Below are 19,141 nucleotides of genomic sequence, written 5' to 3'. Positions count from 1 at the left end.
GATGCACAGATGCTGTTTTAACCCATTTAGGCCTAAAACGCCTGGAAAAAATGCCTGTAAAACCTCTGGGCTGATTTTAAAATCAGCCCCTAAAACCTGAAGTTTCTCTGTAAATCCAACAGAAGTGTCAACTCTTCCTACTAAATAATAGATTTTTCAGCCTCTGTAGCAGATAGAAATGAAATTCATAAAGTATCTGAGAGCTTATAGCTGTTATATCTGAGCTCCCTCCGCTATAGTCGTCTTCACCATGATTTATAAGTTCTGGAAAAGTCCCATGATGCATTGGGACACTCCCACATGGATTCTGATGCATTTCATTGGCCAAGAGACCAAAAATAGGTGGAAAAAAACTACAAATACTACAAAACAACGTAGCCTCTTTCTGCTTTAATGGTAGAATAACACAACAGCCTTTTGCAGACCTTTACATTCAACGCTGTCAAACTACTTTGTTAGGTTTAGGCATCAAAACTGCTTGGTTAAGCTTAGAAAAAAAGGCAATGGTTACAATAAATACTAAGTTTGGAGTGTTGGGATGTGTAGTTTTTGTTTACATTCAGTCAGGAATGTGTACTAGTACACAATCATGGCTACAAATGGGAACTATTAGTTAGTGAGGATCAGGAGAGGAATATTTCAAGCAGCCCTGATGAGAAATAAACCTCCCTCCTACTGTGACTGTCCCTAGATGTTGTGGAGACTTTGAGAACTGCTGCTATAAAGGAAAAAACTGAAGCACACTCAGTGGAGTGCATTGAGTTGCTGCCGTGTGATTGGCTGATTAGAGATTTGCATTAACGAGCAGCTGCACAGGTGTACCTAATAAAGTGGCAGGTGAGTTTATAAGTGAGTTATCTACATTTTTACATTGAAAAAGTAACAAGAAACCAAACGTGTATATTCCATAATGTCTTGGTAATCTTATAACTAACCGGTCTAAAAACAAAGAGCACTCAGTCGTCACACGTCCTCATTAAATACGGCTTTTATCATCTATGGACATCCATTCATCAGTCTATTCATAGCTGACAGCCCAGGAGGTTATGAAAGGAAGGAGTGTCTCAGTGGAGCATAGCGAGGTCCCTCTCTCATCTCCTCTATTCTAATTACTCTCCTGCAGCTCATACATATAAATCCACCAAACGTCATTTCACAGTGAATGCTCCGTCACACTGGAGATTTAGATTGAAATGAGACAAGGTACACACGCTGGGTAGCTTAAAATAGGATCTCTTTATTGAATCCATACACAATAATGTCAGTTTGTGTATCATGGTTTATGGCTAAGGAGCTAAGGCTTATTATCCATTTTTACACACTTGCAGTTGGGTACCAACCAAAAAAACCTGCTATCACACGTCGATCCTTCCACCTCTAGTTCTGTAGTTGTGTACTGTGTGGCATATTAGACAAATAAGTGTGATTCTTTTTTCTAAGAGAAACATATCACTAGTTGTTAACTACATCATGATATCACCACAGCTCTCATACTACCTGTTAGACAAAACACTGTCAGGAAAAAGGATTAGCAGAGGCTAACAGTAAAAGGCTAACTCCGGGATTCCACTGGATGCGTAACGACTCCGAAAGGGGTCCGTCCGCAACGGCTGCATATCTCGACAGTCCGTCAACACACACCGGATCCGTCTGTGTCGGAGCTGTTGCGGACAGCGGAGTCCCGAGGACGCACGAGATCTCGCAAATTCACGTGTAATCAATTGATATAACTGGAAGAGAATCAACATCTCCTCATTAATGACTGGAGACAAATCCAGCGACTCCTTCCTAAGGAGCGCTAACGAGGTCGGCTGGCTTGTTAACGAGCCGGCCGACCTCGTTTGTGGCAGTTAGCTACAGTTAGCTCTGTAGCAGTACAGTGTGTATGTGCTAACAGGCTAACAGTTAGCTCTGTAGCAGTACAGTGTGTATGTGCTAACAGGCTAACAGTTAGCTCTGTAGCAGTACAGTGTGTATGTGCTAACAGGCTAACAGTTAGCTCTTTAGCAGTACAGTGTGTATGTGCTAACAGGCTAACAGTTAGCTCTGTAGCAGTACAGTGTGTATGTGCTGTCAGTGGGTGAAAAGACGAGTGAAAACCTCTAACCTGTTGACTTCAGGTCTGTCCCCGCTCACCATCACGTCTTCAAGTTGTGAAATACGAGCTGCCGTGAACCTGAGGTATTTTATTTTGAAAATATACCGGATGTTTTATTTTGTGTCTGTGCACGACTTCCTGTCCCGAACGATCTGCTCTGTGCTGAATTTATGCGTCGTGCTCCGTCGTCCGACAAAAACAGAAGCTCTGCTCCAGTGTTGGAGGGATAGACTGTATATAAATGGTTGGAGGGCCATGCGTCGTCGTCGGACTCACTACGCAGCGGATCTGCAGTCGGTGGAATCTCACACATTGATTATAATGGGTGCGTAACGGCTCCGAGGACGGATCTGCAGCCGTTACGCATCCAGTGGAATCCAGGGGTAACAGTTGATATTTACAGTTGGTTGTAACAAGTCTGTGACGGTGTCGTCCAGGTCAGACGGATTATTTTGGCTTGTGTTTGCATGTTTCGGTCCTAAGGCATTCTGAGTGTTGGGGGGAGGAGTCCAGTCTGTTCTGTGGATCACAACGGCCTGACTTGGATGACGTTAACCTCGGAGGAGTCTGGGCCCCTGGAGGCCACGTCCAGGTGGTGGAAGTCATTGCTGGTGATGATGAAGACGATGGAGGAGGAGCTGAAGGTCACCCTCTTCTTGGGCCGGGCCCTGCCCACGCTGCTGCTGCTCAGCCCGGACACCACGATGGGCCTGATGGGGCGCTGGGCCGGGGCCAGGGGCCGGTCCTTCAGGCTCCGGTCCTTCAGGCTCCGGTCCTTCAGGCTCCGCTGCAGCCAGGACAGCCGCGAGCACAGCAGCTGCAGCAAACAGCGACGGAACTGAGAGAAGAGAGGAAACAGGGATGAAACAGAGTCCTCTCCCTCTCTCATCTGGCTCAAACACAAGATGTCAGCCTCTAAGGAAGCCAGAAATGAGCTGGAGACTTTCAGTCTCAATACCAGCAGACTGGACACATTAAAGGTCCCCTGTTGTCAAAAATGTGTTTTTTCTAGCCTATACATATGTTTTTCCGTCATCCTTCAGCCAACCAGCCCTGTGCATGTGGAAAGCTGAAGCCCTGCTCCTCTTTGGTCTGCTGGCCCAGTTATTCTCAACCTGGGGATCCCGACCCCTATTGGGGTCGCGAGATGATTTCTGGGGGTCGCCAAATCATTTTGGAAGTCAGCTCTGTCTCCACTGTGTTAAAGTGTTCATGTGTTAATGTGTTTTAGTCTTTTTGGTAATTTTGTGTTTTTTTTTTTGTCATTTTGTGTCTTTTCTGGTCATTTTGTGTCTTTTTTTTTAAGACATTTTGTGTTTTTTTTGGTCATTTTGTGTCTTTTCTGGTCAATTTGTTCAGACCCACCATATGGTTGGAAAAACTTGGAGGAAAACAAACTATTATACAGATTTTATTCTCTGTGAGATATCTTGACACATTTTTGCTGAACTCTATATGAAAAATGTACCTGTAGGTAGGGATGGAAATAATTAACTGATTAATGGTCGTTAAGAATTGGGAATTTTTAATCAATCTGTGTTTTTTTTGTATTTTTTATCTCTGACTGCGTATCAGTATCACTGAACTGAAACACGCTGAGCGTTCAGTTCTGCAGCCGTACGTCAATAAGACAATGAGTTGAGAATGAAGTTGGATAAAGCCACAGTTTTCAAACTGAAAGTTGCAATAACAATTATAAAACACACAGAAATACAAGAGGATTAATTTGAGCAAAACAAGCTTACTGTATCAAACCAGTGTGAAGGAAATTTGGTGTTTCCTGCATGGGGGGAAGTAGGCGGCGACCTACTTGGTATTCAAGACACAAGGCATTGTGGGAACTCACTCTGTGAACTTAACAATTCTAACACCATGAGAGAGGGGAACGTGTTGACCAGTGGGCTCTGTCCTGATGTGATGTATAGGGCAGGAAGATAGGGCCGCATTGAGACTTGCTGAAGAGTCAATGCTGAAAAGTGCAACAGTCATAAGTCGAGCGGTGTACGGGACTTTGTTGTACTGTAAAATAGCCATTCGGGATTTTGCGGTGTATGGAACACGAATGTGCTAATAAAACTTGCTGAACAGAGTATAAAGTGCTTTGTGTTTAGCCAGCTCACCCATTAACTTAGTGCAGTTGTTAAAACTGCCACGACACCTTGCTAGCATGAATTACTCGGTTTAATTTGATCCAAAACATATTTAAACACAAAATAAACTTTAACATGAAGATTACTGTGAAAACTAACCTCATGTCTCTTCAATGGCTAAAATATAAAACATTGAACTTCTTGACGTTTTCTTTACAGTTTAATCTCAGTTGAGTTAGTTTAACGATCGAAGTCTCTTTTTGTCCTTTCAAAATAAAAGCGTCTGTTATCAAAACACATACTGGAGTATCTATAAAAACATAGCAAAATAATCGATTAATTGATCATTAACGTTATAGATGTTCGAGTTGGCAGGTTTCTTCCAAACGCCACAGATTCTGCAATATTTGATGTAAAAATGCTCCTAAAAATGATAATTTCATCTACAAATATTAAAACACTGAAACCAAAAACTAAGGCAACACAAGAACAGAACCAACCCCCCCCTTCTATATATGATCCTTCTAATTGAGATGCTATTGATTTGTCCTATCTGTCCATATTAAATGACTCAGTCCAGCTGTGAAGTGAACACACAGAAACATTCTCCACAAGGCACAGAATGTTCTCCAGACGAAAGAAAAGCCTGAATCAGCTGAAGCTTTTAACTGAGGTCAACTCAGCAGCTACACAGAGCCAGCAGGTTACAGTTTACTGATGGCCCAGTATCTGTAGGTAGGACTGGCTAATATGATGACAAGTATATATTCAAAACCATATGAAAAGATGTTTATGGAGTATATATTTTTTAGGGCCGGGACTCGATTAAAAAAATGTATCAAATTAATTAGAGGCTTTGTAATGAATTAATCGAAATTAATCGCGTTTTAATCACATATAAATATCTGACCTGAGAACAGTGAGAAGTCATTTTTTTCACATGGATTTTTAGTATACCATTGAATAATGACTGAATACATGAGCTTAAGCAACAAAAATATTGTTTATTGTTGTTCAAGTCCAACAGACCAGTGCAATGTTTGCCATTAAGTGTATCAATATCATATTTATAAATATAGTACATTTCATAAATCCAGGTAGCCTATAGGTAGGTAGACCTTCTGTAAACTAGAATACTTTGGTTTTTGAAGTAAAACACAATACTTTCAAGTACATTCAGAACATTGGACATTTTACTTTTGTGTAATTAATTAATCTTAATTAACGCGTTAAAGTATATATATATATATATATATATAAATGAACGTATATTGGGACAGTCTTTCAGTCGACCTTGTTATAAAAACCCTGTTATGGCTAGTGGTGGAAAGTAACTAAGTACTTTTACTGTAGTCCTGTAAGCAGTAACAGTATATTAAGTAATTAAATGAGCCCTGTCTTTTCAAAATTGAAGGTATCAATACAAATAATATAATAATATATTTAGAATATATAAAACAATCTGAGTGGGTCCATTCTGCATAACGAGTACTTTTACTTTTGATACTTTAAGTACATTTTGATGCTGATACTTTTGTACTTTTACTTCAGTAAGTTTTGAATGCAGGACTTTTACTGTAGTGGAGTCATTTCACAGTGTGTATTAGTACTTTTACTGCAGTAAGGGATCTGAATACTTCTTCCACTGGTTCCTACAGGTTGTAGGATCTCTAACTGACAGAACTTCAGATCCACCGACCTTCCTGCTCATGAAGACGTAGATGAGCGGGTTGTAGGCCGTGCTGGACTTGGCGAAGAAGGACGGGATGATGGCGACGGTGGGAGAGACCACGCTCTGCCGGCCGAAGGCCTCCAGCATGGACACCACGGCGTACGGCGTCCAGCACATCAGGAAGCAGGAGATCATCAGGAAAAACATGACGGCCACCTTCTTCTCGTAGCGCAGAATCTTAATGATCTGGACCGTCTGCAGGTCCTGGATGGAGCGCAGCTGCAGGAAACAACAGAGAGAAACCAACAAAATGTGATCTTGTGATTGAGTGAGATCCTGTTTTTATTCTGGTGGGACTGGATTTATTTGTCTTGTGTGTTTCATGAACAATTGGTCATTTTGTGTCTTTTTTCAGTCATTTTGTGTCTATTCAGTTTGTTTCTTTTGTTGTGTCTTTTTGGTTATTTTGTGTCTTTTTTAGTCCTTTAGTCCAACATAAAATGTGACTTTGAATCTTTTTTTCTACTTTCAAAACACTATCATGCTCAATAAAGAATTTTAAATGTTGCAAATGTGACCAAAGGTGTCAAATCTACCATATAAGAGGGTTCCATCCAGTTCTATCATTTGATACTAAATCTATTTGAGCTTGTCTCCAGTTTTACTTGGTATATCATCATCAAACTGAAACTGGCCTCATGGAGTTTACAGCCAGAACTTTAGAGGTAAATGTACAGTAGGGCTCCACGCTGCTTTGTTTTCTAGTCTGGATGTGATGAAGAAGTCTGGATTATTTGGAGCTTTTGGAGACTCCAGAGGGTTAAAGTGATGCTAACGTGTCTCCTTCCAGTGAGGATGAGAGAGAGATGTGAGGAGGAAACGTGATAACAGAAGAACCAAATGAGAAATCCTCAATAATCTTCCACAGCGTCACTCTGAAGTGACATCAGCTTCTCGACATGATGCACAAATGTTTCACCTGTCAAACCTCCTGCTGATAACTGGAACAATGACTTCCTCGGCAGCGCACACGTGCACAAAATGACAGCTAATCTTTTTTTTTTTTTTTTTTTTTTTTACAGACGAGCTGAAATGTTTTTCTCTGTGGATTCCTGGGATGATGCAATCAAAGCACCTAACTTTTGACATCTGAATACTGACAGACTGTATCGAATAAGAACCTCAAAACCTCTTTTTGTTTGAATTTAACAACAATTTCAAAACCTTTTTTCATAGATAGTTATGGAAATGGTTTAACGGTTCCATAATTTGTTACGATATGAAATTTATTTACTTGCATGATTTTTACCTGCACAGAAACACCCACACACAGCTGTGTAAAATTAATTAAAAAACTGCTGTCACACCACTTTAAATGAGGCCCATTGTCTTTATTCTACAGTGACAGATATATCACACGAGGTGTTGGCGCGTTATATTGCTTCTCACCATGTAATCTCCTTTTATTATAGGCTGTTATGTTCCTATTCATGACACTATACAGTTCTGTGAGAATAAACTGCAAATAAAGAATGATTGAGTTTTGTTTAGGATAAGCTGTTGTAAATAAGGTAGTTAATCAATTTGATCATTCTTTAAGCAAAGTATGATACTAATAAATCTAAGTTAGCCATACTAAAGCTTTATTTTTTATAAGAAGGCTGCAAAAATATCTCTCATGTTGATTTGTCAGACATTGCATATGATCAGATATCCATTTTCAATTAAGATGTACTTTTAAAAAAGATGTGGCGGTGCATCATCACGCCACTTGTTAACTCTGTTTCCTCACTCTGTGCTCCTCTGTGCTCCTCTTCTCTCCTGATTATCTTGAGGTGCAATAGATTGGAAGAGTCTCCATATTGATTAGTGGAATTGATTTCCGGGTCACGGAGGAGGAGAGAGGACACGAGGAAGTTAGAGGATTGGAAAGCAACGAATGTTTTCCATCTTCTTTCCTATCCTGTCAATGATTTTGTGACCTCTTTGATTCATCTTGTCACCTTGTCTGACCAAGCCTGGCTTCACCAGACTAATTAGTAAACGGGCATTAGTCCAGTCAGAGAGCTCAGAGTGACACGCCTCAACCAAAGGAGCAGCGTAGAGCATCCAGAGTGTCCCATGGAAGCTTTGTCCAGGCAGGACGAACATGGTGGCCTGGTCAAAAACCTTCTCAAATACACAACGCAAGAACAGAACCTTGATCCATATTTGATCAGCACTGTTTGTCTGGATGTCCGCGGCACAAATCGATCAAGACGAGCAGCATGAACGTGTCGTAGCAGACATGTTTTAGGCTCACTGCCAGGAGCCCCACTCCTCCACTAACACACCCTCTATCCAATCTGGCAGTCTATTTAGGATGAGAGTAGTAGAGATAGATATATATCAGCCGATATTTGCGTTTTTTACTTGTATCGGTATCGGCAGATACGTGTGTGCGTTCACCAATCAATGATCCCATTTCACTGAGCCAACAGCAGGCAAGGCTGTGAGCAACACCTCCAGTCTCTGGTGAGCTGCTGCTGATACCAGAAAAAAAGAAAAACACATCAAATATGTGGATCATCTGAGCAGCACCACCTCCAGGCCTAGAACTACAGACACATTGTTTACTATCCAACTGTTAATATGTTTTGTTTGTTTTGGTAATAAAGGTTTCTTTTTTTGTTTAAATTGAGACTTGTGTAACATTTGTTATCATTGTGTCATTTTTATCATGTAAAATGGAGGAGAAAAGGCAATATCAGCTTCAAGAATCGGCCCAAAAAAATCAGCAGCACGTATCAGGGATCAGTTAGGACTGATGTCAAAATAATCGGTATCAGCATTGGCATTAGAAAACCTGTATAAAAAAACGCAAATATCAGCCGTCTCAGAACCTGTTTGCTTTTTCACAGAGAGAGAGACGTCATTACGTCTAGAGATAGACCGATATATATCGGCAGACCGATATATATATCGGTCTGCTGATAACGTATATCTAGACGTAATGACGTCTCTCTCTCTGTGAAAAAGCAAACAGGTTCTGAGACGGTTTGCAAGTTGAACCAACTGTAACCAGCCCACAGGAACCAGGTTCTCATTGGTCCAAAAGGGGAATTACATGCAACTTTGTTCTAGTTTTTGCTGCAGCTGAATTCAAAACAAACTGCAGAGAAACACCGTGAGAGACGAACACTGCTGAAAAGGAAATCTCTAAAAGGTATTTGCTCTAACAAGAAAAATGCCGTCTTTGTAATGTGCACATGCATATATCAATGGAAATCTCTCTGTGAATACTCTGTGTACTTTGGGGATCCATTTAAAAACGATGTAACACAAGCTGACCAGCACTTAGTGCCTCAATGTGAAATTGCAGTGTAACAGCAGCATGAGTGGAGAGTCATAAAGTCAGTGAAGTGCAATATTTGCCCAGTTTGCTGACGTTCACTGCCAGGCTGCTTGTACAGCTGCTGCAGAAAACTACTGTGTACGGCAGTGAGAAACAGTCTTTTATTGCTAAAGAATTCAACTTTTAGTTGGTAGGAGGAGGAAGGGAAGGCAAGTTGTTCTTTCAAAAGTTACATCGTACTGCTTCAATTGATTGATTTAAGCAGCTTGTCTCAATAACAGACTCTGGGTCTGACTCTAGACTAGATTACACTCTGTAGATAAAGAGATGAGATGATAAAGCTCTTTATAGACTCCCTGAAGACAGTCTACTGCAGCTGATTGGATAACCACCAGCTTCTGTTTGTATTCATGAATTCAGAATGTGTTTTTATTTACTTTCTTAATTTCCTATGATCTATTTCCATTAGTTGTCAAAAGTATCAATGAAAAGTGTTATTTTCTCTCTTGAAGTCCCAGAATGAAGCAGAGAAAAGTCGACTTATCAAGCTTTCCTAATATTGTGCTCAGCATCTAAAATATTGTTATAATTGCTATTGTTTATTGTATTTATTTATTTTTGCACTACCCTTTATTATAAATATTTAAACTGTGGTTCTGTTCATTTTTACATGTTGCATTTTTCTTGTTAAGAAAAATATTTCGGGTTCTTTGTTTTTATTCTTGTGGTATTGAAAATGGAATCGAGTATTGAATATTTTCCTGAGTATCGGTATGGAGTTGAACACTTTAGTATCGTGACACCCTCCTCTCCATGTTAAAGTTCTACTTTTCTGCAGGTTTTCAGACGTCTACATCATCAGGTTGTCTGGCTTTGCCAACGCAGGCCAACCGCTTTTGTACCAAGCCAGAAATATTCTGTCAGGCTCAGACTATCAGACTATTTCTCTTTGAAGATTTTCAGAGCATCTCCCAAAACGCTCCAGCGGGCGATGAGTCCTCCCGGGCCTCCAGGTTCATCTGGGAGGTTTTCTACCAGCTTGTGGATGCGTAAGGAAAGAAAAGCAGCCGTGCCAAACTGTGATGCAGACATACATCTGGGTCATTTGATTAGAATTGCATCTTGTTTTTCCTCATTTACATGTTTGTTTACATGTTTAGCCTGTTCAAACACTTTAACAGCAATCTGCTCGTTGGTGCAAACAGATGAACTAGTCCAGGCACAAACACATTAGAGGCTCTCCAATTTATACCAGACACACATTCTGCAGTGTTTTTACAGGAACCATTAACATTAATACAGATGCTTTAATGGTCATCTTCACATATCAGCCCGCGGTACCAGAGAAACTCACAACAAGCTTTCCAATAATTTCCACTGAACAGGAAAAGCCCCAAAGGCACAATAGCACATTATGATAAGAGGGTCCATGAAAAAAGAATAGCAGTGAAAGGCAGCACTTAGTGAAGGTCAAGGAGTTCCTTTTTATTAAAATGAAAACCCTGAAGAGTCAGTAAAGTCCATATCTGTACAGACTTCAGCTGAAAGTAATGATATCCCAAAGGTTTTATATTCGCCATGCAGCATGTTCTTCCTTTCACCTCTGTAATTAGAAAAGAAATAAAAGGCTAAAAATCTGAGAAAAATGTGCCCGCAGGAAAAAGAAAAGAAAAAAAGAACACTTACAGCATTTGAAAGTAGTTGAAATACAAAATCAGCTTTAGTTGAAGGAGCAGTTAAAGTACTCATACTGAAAGAAGTTGAAGTGGCAGTTAAAATTAAAGGGCTGAAGGAAGCTACATTTTTATTTTATTATTATATTTATATTATATTGATATTATTATATTTATTTTATATGAGTATAGCTAATGAATGATGTTCAAGTGTAGGTCATCAAAAGAAAAGTTAGTTGAAGTGGATTTTCTTGATACAAGTAGCAGTTATTTCGTGTGGTTGTCTGAAGGCCTGAGACCTGAAAGGGTTTGAAGTGGCACTGGAGTTGTATGTGTTCTTGGGTTTGTGCTCACAGCCAAAAATGAACACTTAAAGAATTTGAAAGTAATTGAAATACTGAATCAGTTTAAGCTTTACTTGAAGTGGCAGTTAAAAGAACGAAGTTGAAGTGACAGTAAAAATTGAAATGCAGTAAGAAGCTACATTTTCAGTTTAAGTGTAGCTGATGAGTAAAATGAGCAATTGGAGCAAACTGTGCGTGAGCAGTGGCAAAGGTTCTGTGGTTGTCTGAAGGTGAAGGCCTGAGACCTGAAAGGGTTTGAAGTGGCACTCAAATGGTAAGTGTGTTAGGGTAAAGGTTTGGATTGACCAGCTGTTAAATATGCAGTAGGAGAGAAATACATAAACACATTTTAAATGCTGTTGAGTAAAGTTGAGTTCTTGAGTTGAAGTGAACCCACCGAAAGCAGTGAAGTGTGAGTGGACCAGATAAAGATGTAAGCCTAAGAAATGTCTGTTGACTAGGGCTTTTTATCTTATAAAAATTACAATAGCAGTATTAATACCAGTACCCTTAAAATGATAGTGATACCAATAGAGTACTTTGATACATTTTATTTTATTTTTATTACTTCATTTGATGCCCATCATGTGAATGGAAGCATCCAGTTGTGTAAAATGCCAACACCACTTCTTCCCATCCAATTATTTTAACACAACAACATTTTACAAGCTGAACTGCCAACACCATGTTGGGTTTAACAGCAACAGAAACTATTGGTTGGTGCTGCTGCAGTCGTTGCCACATCATGTCGCACTCATTCAAAGAAAGCTGCCAGCAAAACCTGAAAGTATTCTTTCTAGATCTGGCTACAAAAAGGATCACATTGAGTTGGTGTTATTGTTTCACTGAAATTCTAATATGTCTTGGTACTGGGTTATTTTAGTCAATACCTTAAAGGTCTCAAGAGCCAATAGCCAACCCTACCGTTGACATGCACCAAACTGGTACATCTAGCTGAAATTTCAGTTGAAATGCAGGCTCTGAAGGTAGTTGAAGTGTGTGCACTGTATGCAGTAGTATAAGTTCTTTTGTATAAGTAGTATAAGTTATTTTAGTCAATACCTTAAAGGTATCAAGAACAATTAGCCAACCCTACTGTTGACATGCACCAAGTTCGTGAAATTCTTGGAGAATAAAAATCAGTGTTGCCATTTTATACTAATTGAAATACTTAAAGTGTGTGATTTGAAACTTTTTTCAAAATGTTTCATTTTTTATTTTGCAAATCAAGATCAATAGAGTTTATATGGTTCTTTGCTCGATAAAGTAAATCGTAGATAATGATATGATAACACAGATGATGGCGAGCACAATTATCAGTTTCTAAAGTCATCATTAATGTTTCATCCCAGAATCTGGTCTAAAAAGTTTATGCAATTCATACGGTGGTTTATTAGTCCAACACATTCATAATTTATTAAATATGCAAACAAGTGAACAGCGTGTCTTACCATTTGAACTGTGTAGAGGATGTTCCCGTAGCAGTAGATCATGATGCCCACAGGCACAAAGAAGCAGGCCAGGAGGAAGAAGAGGATGAAGGAGGCGTCGTTGGGGTCCTTGGAGGTCCAGTCCAGCGAGCAGCCCAGCCGGTGGATCTCCAGCGTGTAGCGGTTCCAGCCCAGCAGAGGAGCGCCCGTCCAGGCCAGCGAGTAGAGCCAGATGTGGCCGATGGCCCGCCACGCCCAGGGGAAGTCCACCACCTGGGCGTGCACCACCCGGATGTAGCGCTCATACGCCAGCGCTGCCAGAGTCATGATGGACACGATGCCTGCAGCAGAAACAGACAGCTGAGTAATCAGAGAGATTCAGGTCAGGCCGACTCAGCGTCTCTTCCACTTCTATCATTCTCCGTAGAAACTGAATTCTGAACACCTTAGTGCTGAACTTCACATTCAAGCATTTAGTTATGAAACCTTGAAGCCTCAAAGAGACTCTTAACTCCCACACACACACCTCTAAGACCTGGTTTTTTTCACACAAAGGAAAGTCGTCTGGTTCTGCTGCTGTATGGAGCTCGTATTCAAATAACTGTAGCTCTTGTTTATCCCCAGCCAGAGTAGAAGCACTCTATATAAAAAGGATTCTGCATGCATAACCCAAATATCTAATCAACAGCAGATCCAGACTAGAACATTTCCTCTGGGGAAATTCTGAAAGGGCCACGGGGGCTACTGCCGGTGTGTGTACACTATGATGAGACTCTTCAGGGATTTATAACTATGCCCTTTAACCTCAAAATGTGTGTCTGTGTGTGTGTGTGTGTGTGAAACGTGTATCTGGAGGAGTGTGCGCGCTTACGCGTGCAAAAATCACATAAAGTTACCTGTGTGTGTGCACGCGCGTGTGTTTGAAGCATATGAATACATGTGTGTGTGTATCTGTAACTGTAATCACATCAAAGATCAAAGCAATCAACAGAATTAACTGACACCTGAATGTTCCTGAACAGTGACAGCAGCCAGAGGTGGACAGACTGGAATTTCTGGCCTCGAACAGAAAGCATTTTTGGCAAAACCATAATACCTATCATTGATCCGACTTCACTTTGAGCGTCCTGAGTTCTTCCTGAACGTCTACATATGTTTTTTTTTAAGAAAAATGAAAAAATAGCTTTGTTAGAGCGATCTAAAACAACTGTTCCATCTCCCTTTTTCAGAAATCTCCCTGCGTTTTTAATATGGGAGCCAATGAGGCTGTTGGTGGTGTTGGTGGATCATCTGTGCGTCCTACGCCCAAACTATAACTCTGACAGCTTTACCAGAGGATTGTGAGGGAGAAGACTAATTTTCCTACGTTTCTATGTATAAATTATTTCTGTAGAGTGGAATTTGCGGCCTGGAGCGCAGTTTTCAAATTTATTTTTTGACAGTTTTTTCTCTCCCTCTACACTCTGGTGATGATGTCACACACTGTGACACGAACATTCCGTGCAATACACACCCATTATAATCTCAGAATTTCTCCAAAAATGATCATGGTCATTGAACAGGGATTGATAAAAAACTATATGACCTATCGAAACGTGGATTAATACACAGATACACAAGACTTGTGTCTACTGTTTAAAGTTTAAATGGAGTCTCGAGGTGAAATTATGCCGGAGAAGTAGACGTTTAAAAATCTCCAATTATTGTTATTTTTTTGCTCATTTTTTTTCGGACGTCCCATTCATTTCAATGCAAAATTTTGGCCCGCACCCTCACCTGAAGTGGCCCTCAGTACAACTACATGCATTCGAGCATGAAATCTTAAAAGTGCAGTGTAAAAATGCACAAAATTACTTCTTGGCCCTCGTGATGATATTTTGTGGTCCTCACCTTGATATGAAGGTTTAATGTGAATGGCACTTTACCGTGTGGAAGGTCCCTTTAATTACTTTTTTTTGTAATTTTGTGTCTTTTTTAATAATTTTGTGTCTTTTTTAAATAATTGTGTGTCTTTCTTTGGTCATTTTGTGTCTTTTTTTAATAATTTTGTGCCTTTTTTGGTAATTCTGTGTGTTTTTTTGGTCATTTTGTGTCTTTTTTGGTAATTTTTGTGTATTTTCTTTTTAGTAATTTTGTGTATTTTGGTCATTTTGTGTCTTTTTAAAGTAATTCAGTTTTTTTTTGGTCATTTTGATACTGCCCCCAGCGGCCCCCAAGTAATTTGGGTTTGAGACCCCTGTTATGAATCATAAAAAATGTAAAAATGCAATTAATGTTGGTCTGCTGTTCTTGCACTGAAACAAAAAAAAAAAAAATCACAGTAAGTGGTTATTTTTTATTAGCTTCAAACCTTTTGTATTCCTGTTTATCCTGTTAAACATGCATTAGAGCATGAAATATGTTAAGTTACTGCACTGTAAACATATGGTCTACCACAGCCCTGTGGTAGTCAACATGATAAACGTTTTAGTTGCCCATTTCTGTTTTATACACACCAGCTCTGGTTTCAGTGTCTCTGCTGGTTTCCTGCTGCAGCCCTGTGGCCGCTGTGTGTGTGTGTGTGTGTGTGTGTGTGTGTCCTCCAGTAAAACATGATCAGACTGAAGGATGACGGCGTGTTGGTGCTCAGAGGACACAGATAGAGCTCAGGGATTTATTTTTTGCAGAGCGTCAGCAGGAAGCGTAGATTGAGTCGCTCCAGGTTTCCTGATTGTTCACCTGAGTGATGTCACGGCTCGCTGTATCACCTTCGGGTTCGAAAAAAGGAAGATTCTGAGTTGAGGGCAGGGTTGTCAGGACGTCCTGCCACTTTAATTTAAATGTTCATTATGTTTTGTGTCCTTCCTGACTCAGTGGTGGCCAAAGCAGCAGGACACCGTGTCCTCTCTGCTCAACGTCCCTCAACCAGGAATGATGACGTTCCCATATCTGGGAAAAGAGATCAGCTTTAAATCTATCATAACCAAGAACTCTGCCTTTCACTAACTGTTTTTAATGTTTTAGCATGTGTTTTCTCTGTGCTGTTTCATGTTTTCTCTGTTCTCTCGACATCATTGTAAATGTGGGGTTGCCCTCAGTGATTCCTCCAGAAAATAAATAAAGGATAAATGAAATAAAAATACAAATCTGACGATATTTTGTGGCCCCCACCTTGATATGAAAGTTTAATGTGAGTTTTATATGAATGGCACTTTACCGTGTTGTGTGTGGAAGGTCCCTTTAATTACTGTTTTGGGGCAATTTTGTCTTTTTTAAAATAATTTTGTCTTTTTTAAAATAATTTTGTCTTTTTTTAAACCATTTTGTGTATTTTTTTAATAATTTTGTGTCTTTTTTTGGTAATTCTGTGTCTTTTTTGGTAATTTTGTGTCTTTTTGGGTCATTTTTGTTTTTAAAAAATAATAATTTTGGGTCTTTTTTTAGTCATTTTCTTTCTTTTCCACTCAGGATGTTTCTAAGTAATATTTAATAGAACTAGATTTACTAATTTAATAGTAATAGAACCACTTATTTTTTCTATGAAAATACACAAATAAATATCAGATTCACTGATGTCCCTCAGATACATTTTACTGTGAAATACCAACTAATGAAGCCAGTGAACTGGTTTAGTGAATATTACTGGAACAAATGATTCAATTTACATTAAAACTGAGAAACATAACAACAAACAATCACTAAGTAATGCACCACCTGAAAAACTGATATTTCAAAGTAAAAGCACTGAATTCGTATTTCTTTGTAGAATTTATATAGATGATTATAATAATAATTACAGGGCCAAAAATCTCTTTTCAGTGCAGTTTAACAGAGTGTTGCAGTGTTTCTAACAGTGATGCCACATGATGGAAACATGCAAACGGCTCTTTAGAGCAGCGGTTCCCAAACTTTTTTAGCCGTGCCCCCCTTCTATGTCCCAACTGGGTTGATGCACCCCCCATCAAAAAAAATTCAAAAAAACAAAATGCAATAAGAGTTTTTATAGCCATATTAAAGGTGGAGGATGATGAAGGCTCAGGATCAGAGGCAGAAAGCAGATCAGTTGGGACAATGTTATAATATTTTGAGCTGCGTTGAACAAAAATTGCAGCAAATTTAAATGAGCGTGGAGCTAAAACAACCCGTCATCATAACACAGGCTGGAAAAATGATACAAGAACAAGAAGATAACTTCTTCTACGCTCAATTATAAGATCAAAAACAAGCAAAAATGACCAAAGAGGACACAAAATTATCAAAATAGACACAAATTGACCAAAAATACACGTAAAAATTACCAAACAACCAAAAAATAGATGCAAAAATGACCAAAATAGATGCAAAAATGAACAAAAAATGTCGCAAAATTGAATAGCCTGTATTTATTAATTGATTAATAACACGTCTTTATTGTGTGGGGGAAAAAATGTAATTGTCATTATCAGACCGCCATTACATTTTTCATCTCGCGCCCCCCCAGGGGTCCACGCACCACACTTTGGGAATCCCTGCTTTAGATGATGTGCAGAACAGCCAATGTCAGTGAAAGGACAATAAGAGGACAGGAGCAGAGGGACACTGCGTCTCAGTTTGCTGATAAAGCAGATAAAGCTGGAGGTTTTGCTCTAATGAGCTGATTATCACACATCGTCCTGCTGCAGGCTGAACCTGGTCAATGACCTCACGCTCCATTCACACCTCACTCTGCTAATAAAAGGACAATCACGGCTCAGTGAGAATGGAAGAAGAAGAAAAAAAGCATTCCTCTGCAGAAAGCAATGACCTGAACATTATGCTCAGACACATTCTGTCAGAGGAAATAATATTTAATTGGGATTACTTCAAGGTCGTTAGATTTAACTGCAGCTCGTCATGGAAATCTGGATTCAACCGTCCACAATTTAAGTGTGCACAAGAGAAAAAGAGACAAAATATGTTCAGCTTTAACTATATCAACATGGATTTAATAATAACATATATATATATATTTATATGATGGATTTGCATCATTCACATGATATCTCTATTGGCCTATTATTGCTTTTTCCTACATAATACCATGAAACTAATCTGCATTTTCTCATATTCTGATGTATATCAGTTATAAGAATGATATTTTCCTATAATGAGAAGAGAATAATTAACCCTTTGATGGGTCAAAAATGACCCACATTCATTCCCATGTTATTTCATGCTGACTGCGTGTTTCTCTGCTCTATCTATTCAGATTAATTTATCTAATGATTGAATATTCAAAGTATTCTTTGAATATCTTGTTTTTTTTTATTACAACAGATCATTATTTCCATTTTTTCCCTTCATACTTTATGAAGAAAAATGTTTTTTTCCTCAAGTTAATTGAGGAAAATCTGGAATACTCAATGATGGAATTAATTTACTGCAAATATATAGAAAATAACAACTCAGTCGGGTCACTTTAGACCATGTTGAGCATCAAATGAAGGGAAATAGAGGTAAATACTGTCATAAATTCGCCTTGAACAAGTAAAAAGTTGATGTGATGATATGAAATGAATAATATTTTTCTTATTTCTCACCGAACAAGCTGTTGCTGAAGCCGTCCCAGACGCATGTGGCCTGGCTCCAGACCCAGCCGCCTCTGACGCACGAGACGAAGGTGAAGTTGATCCCGATGGCAGAGACCAGCAGGTCGCTGAGGCTGATGTTGACCAGCAGCAGGTTCGTGGGAGTCCGGAGCCGCTTGAACCGGCAGAACAGAACAATCACAGCCGCGTTGTTGCAGAAGCCGAAAGCTCCGATGGTCCCGATGGCGCCCGCCAGAAGTTTGTAGGTCCCGAGAGTGAAAACCTGGTTCTGGTTCTGTTCGGTGCTCCTCTCCGCTCTGGTGTCGTTGGGTGGATTCATCGCGTGGATTCATCGCGTGGAGGGGAACTCGGCGTGCAGCATCGTGCAGCTCGCGCTGTGGCAGTGAGCGCGCGTCCTTTGGGCACGAGACTCTGATCCACGGCGCGCCACGCGCTCCCCGCGCTGCGCATTCAAACGGAGCGGAGAGTGGTGTTGGCTGAAAGTGGGTCAATGTCCCACGGTCACACCACGCAGGTTACACACGGTACGTTTCCGGCTGTTTTTCAAAGTAAAGTACCTATTCCACCTACGGCAGGGGTGTCAAACTCAAATACACAATGGGCCAAAATGTAAAACTTTTTCACGCACATTTGCCACTTTAAAGCTCTTAAATCTGCAACTTTTTTTCTTGTAGATTTGCCACTTTAATCTAGTAAATTTGCAACATTTTTTCTCGAAATATTCCCTCTAATATGCCGTCATAGTCAAGTTCTCCTGGTACAATCACTGAAGAATAACTCTGTTTGTACGACTGTTTCTTGCAGATTTTCTTTTTTAATTTTAATCTTTACATTGGAGGACCTATTCCACCTACGGCAGGGGCGTCAAACTCAAATACACAATGGGCCAAAATGTAAAACTTGAATAAAATCTCGGGCCAACATTGAACAAATAAACCTTTTAATATAAAACAT

General features: G+C 39.7%; 1 protein-coding gene across 1 annotated transcript; it reads right to left on the bottom strand.

Annotated features, from left to right (window-relative positions):
* Window positions 1–778: 778 nt before the first annotated feature.
* On the bottom strand, window positions 779–18,703 carry opn3 (opsin 3). Its single transcript, XM_059358890.1, has 4 exons — window positions 18,179–18,703; window positions 12,663–12,982; window positions 5,888–6,139; window positions 779–2,936 (listed from the first exon to the last, which is right to left on the bottom strand). Exons 1-4 carry the CDS (start codon window positions 18,504–18,506, stop codon window positions 2,625–2,627), a joined length of 1,212 nt encoding a protein of 403 aa, XP_059214873.1. The 5' UTR covers window positions 18,507–18,703; the 3' UTR covers window positions 779–2,624.
* Window positions 18,704–19,141: the final 438 nt, after the last annotated feature.

The sequence above is a fragment of the Centropristis striata genome, chromosome 20 (genome assembly GCF_030273125.1).
Source record: "Centropristis striata isolate RG_2023a ecotype Rhode Island chromosome 20, C.striata_1.0, whole genome shotgun sequence".
Lineage (NCBI taxonomy): Eukaryota > Metazoa > Chordata > Actinopteri > Perciformes > Serranidae > Centropristis > Centropristis striata.
The sequence above is the reverse complement of the archived record's forward strand: the minus strand, read 5'-3'. Positions and strand labels throughout refer to the sequence as shown.

Excerpts from the sequence above, each read along its gene's own strand:
- opn3 (XM_059358890.1), bottom strand. The coding sequence starts at position 18,506 with ATGAATCCACCCAACGACACCAGAGCGGAGAGGAGCACCGAACAGAAC. Across the intron at positions 12,983-18,178 it reads CTTCAGCAACAGCTTGTTCG|GCATCGTGTCCATCATGACT; the intron begins GTGAGAAATAAG and ends TTTCTGCTGCAG. Across the intron at positions 6,140-12,662 it reads TCCTCTACACAGTTCAAATG|CTGCGCTCCATCCAGGACCT; the intron begins GTAAGACACGCT and ends TGTTTCCTGCAG.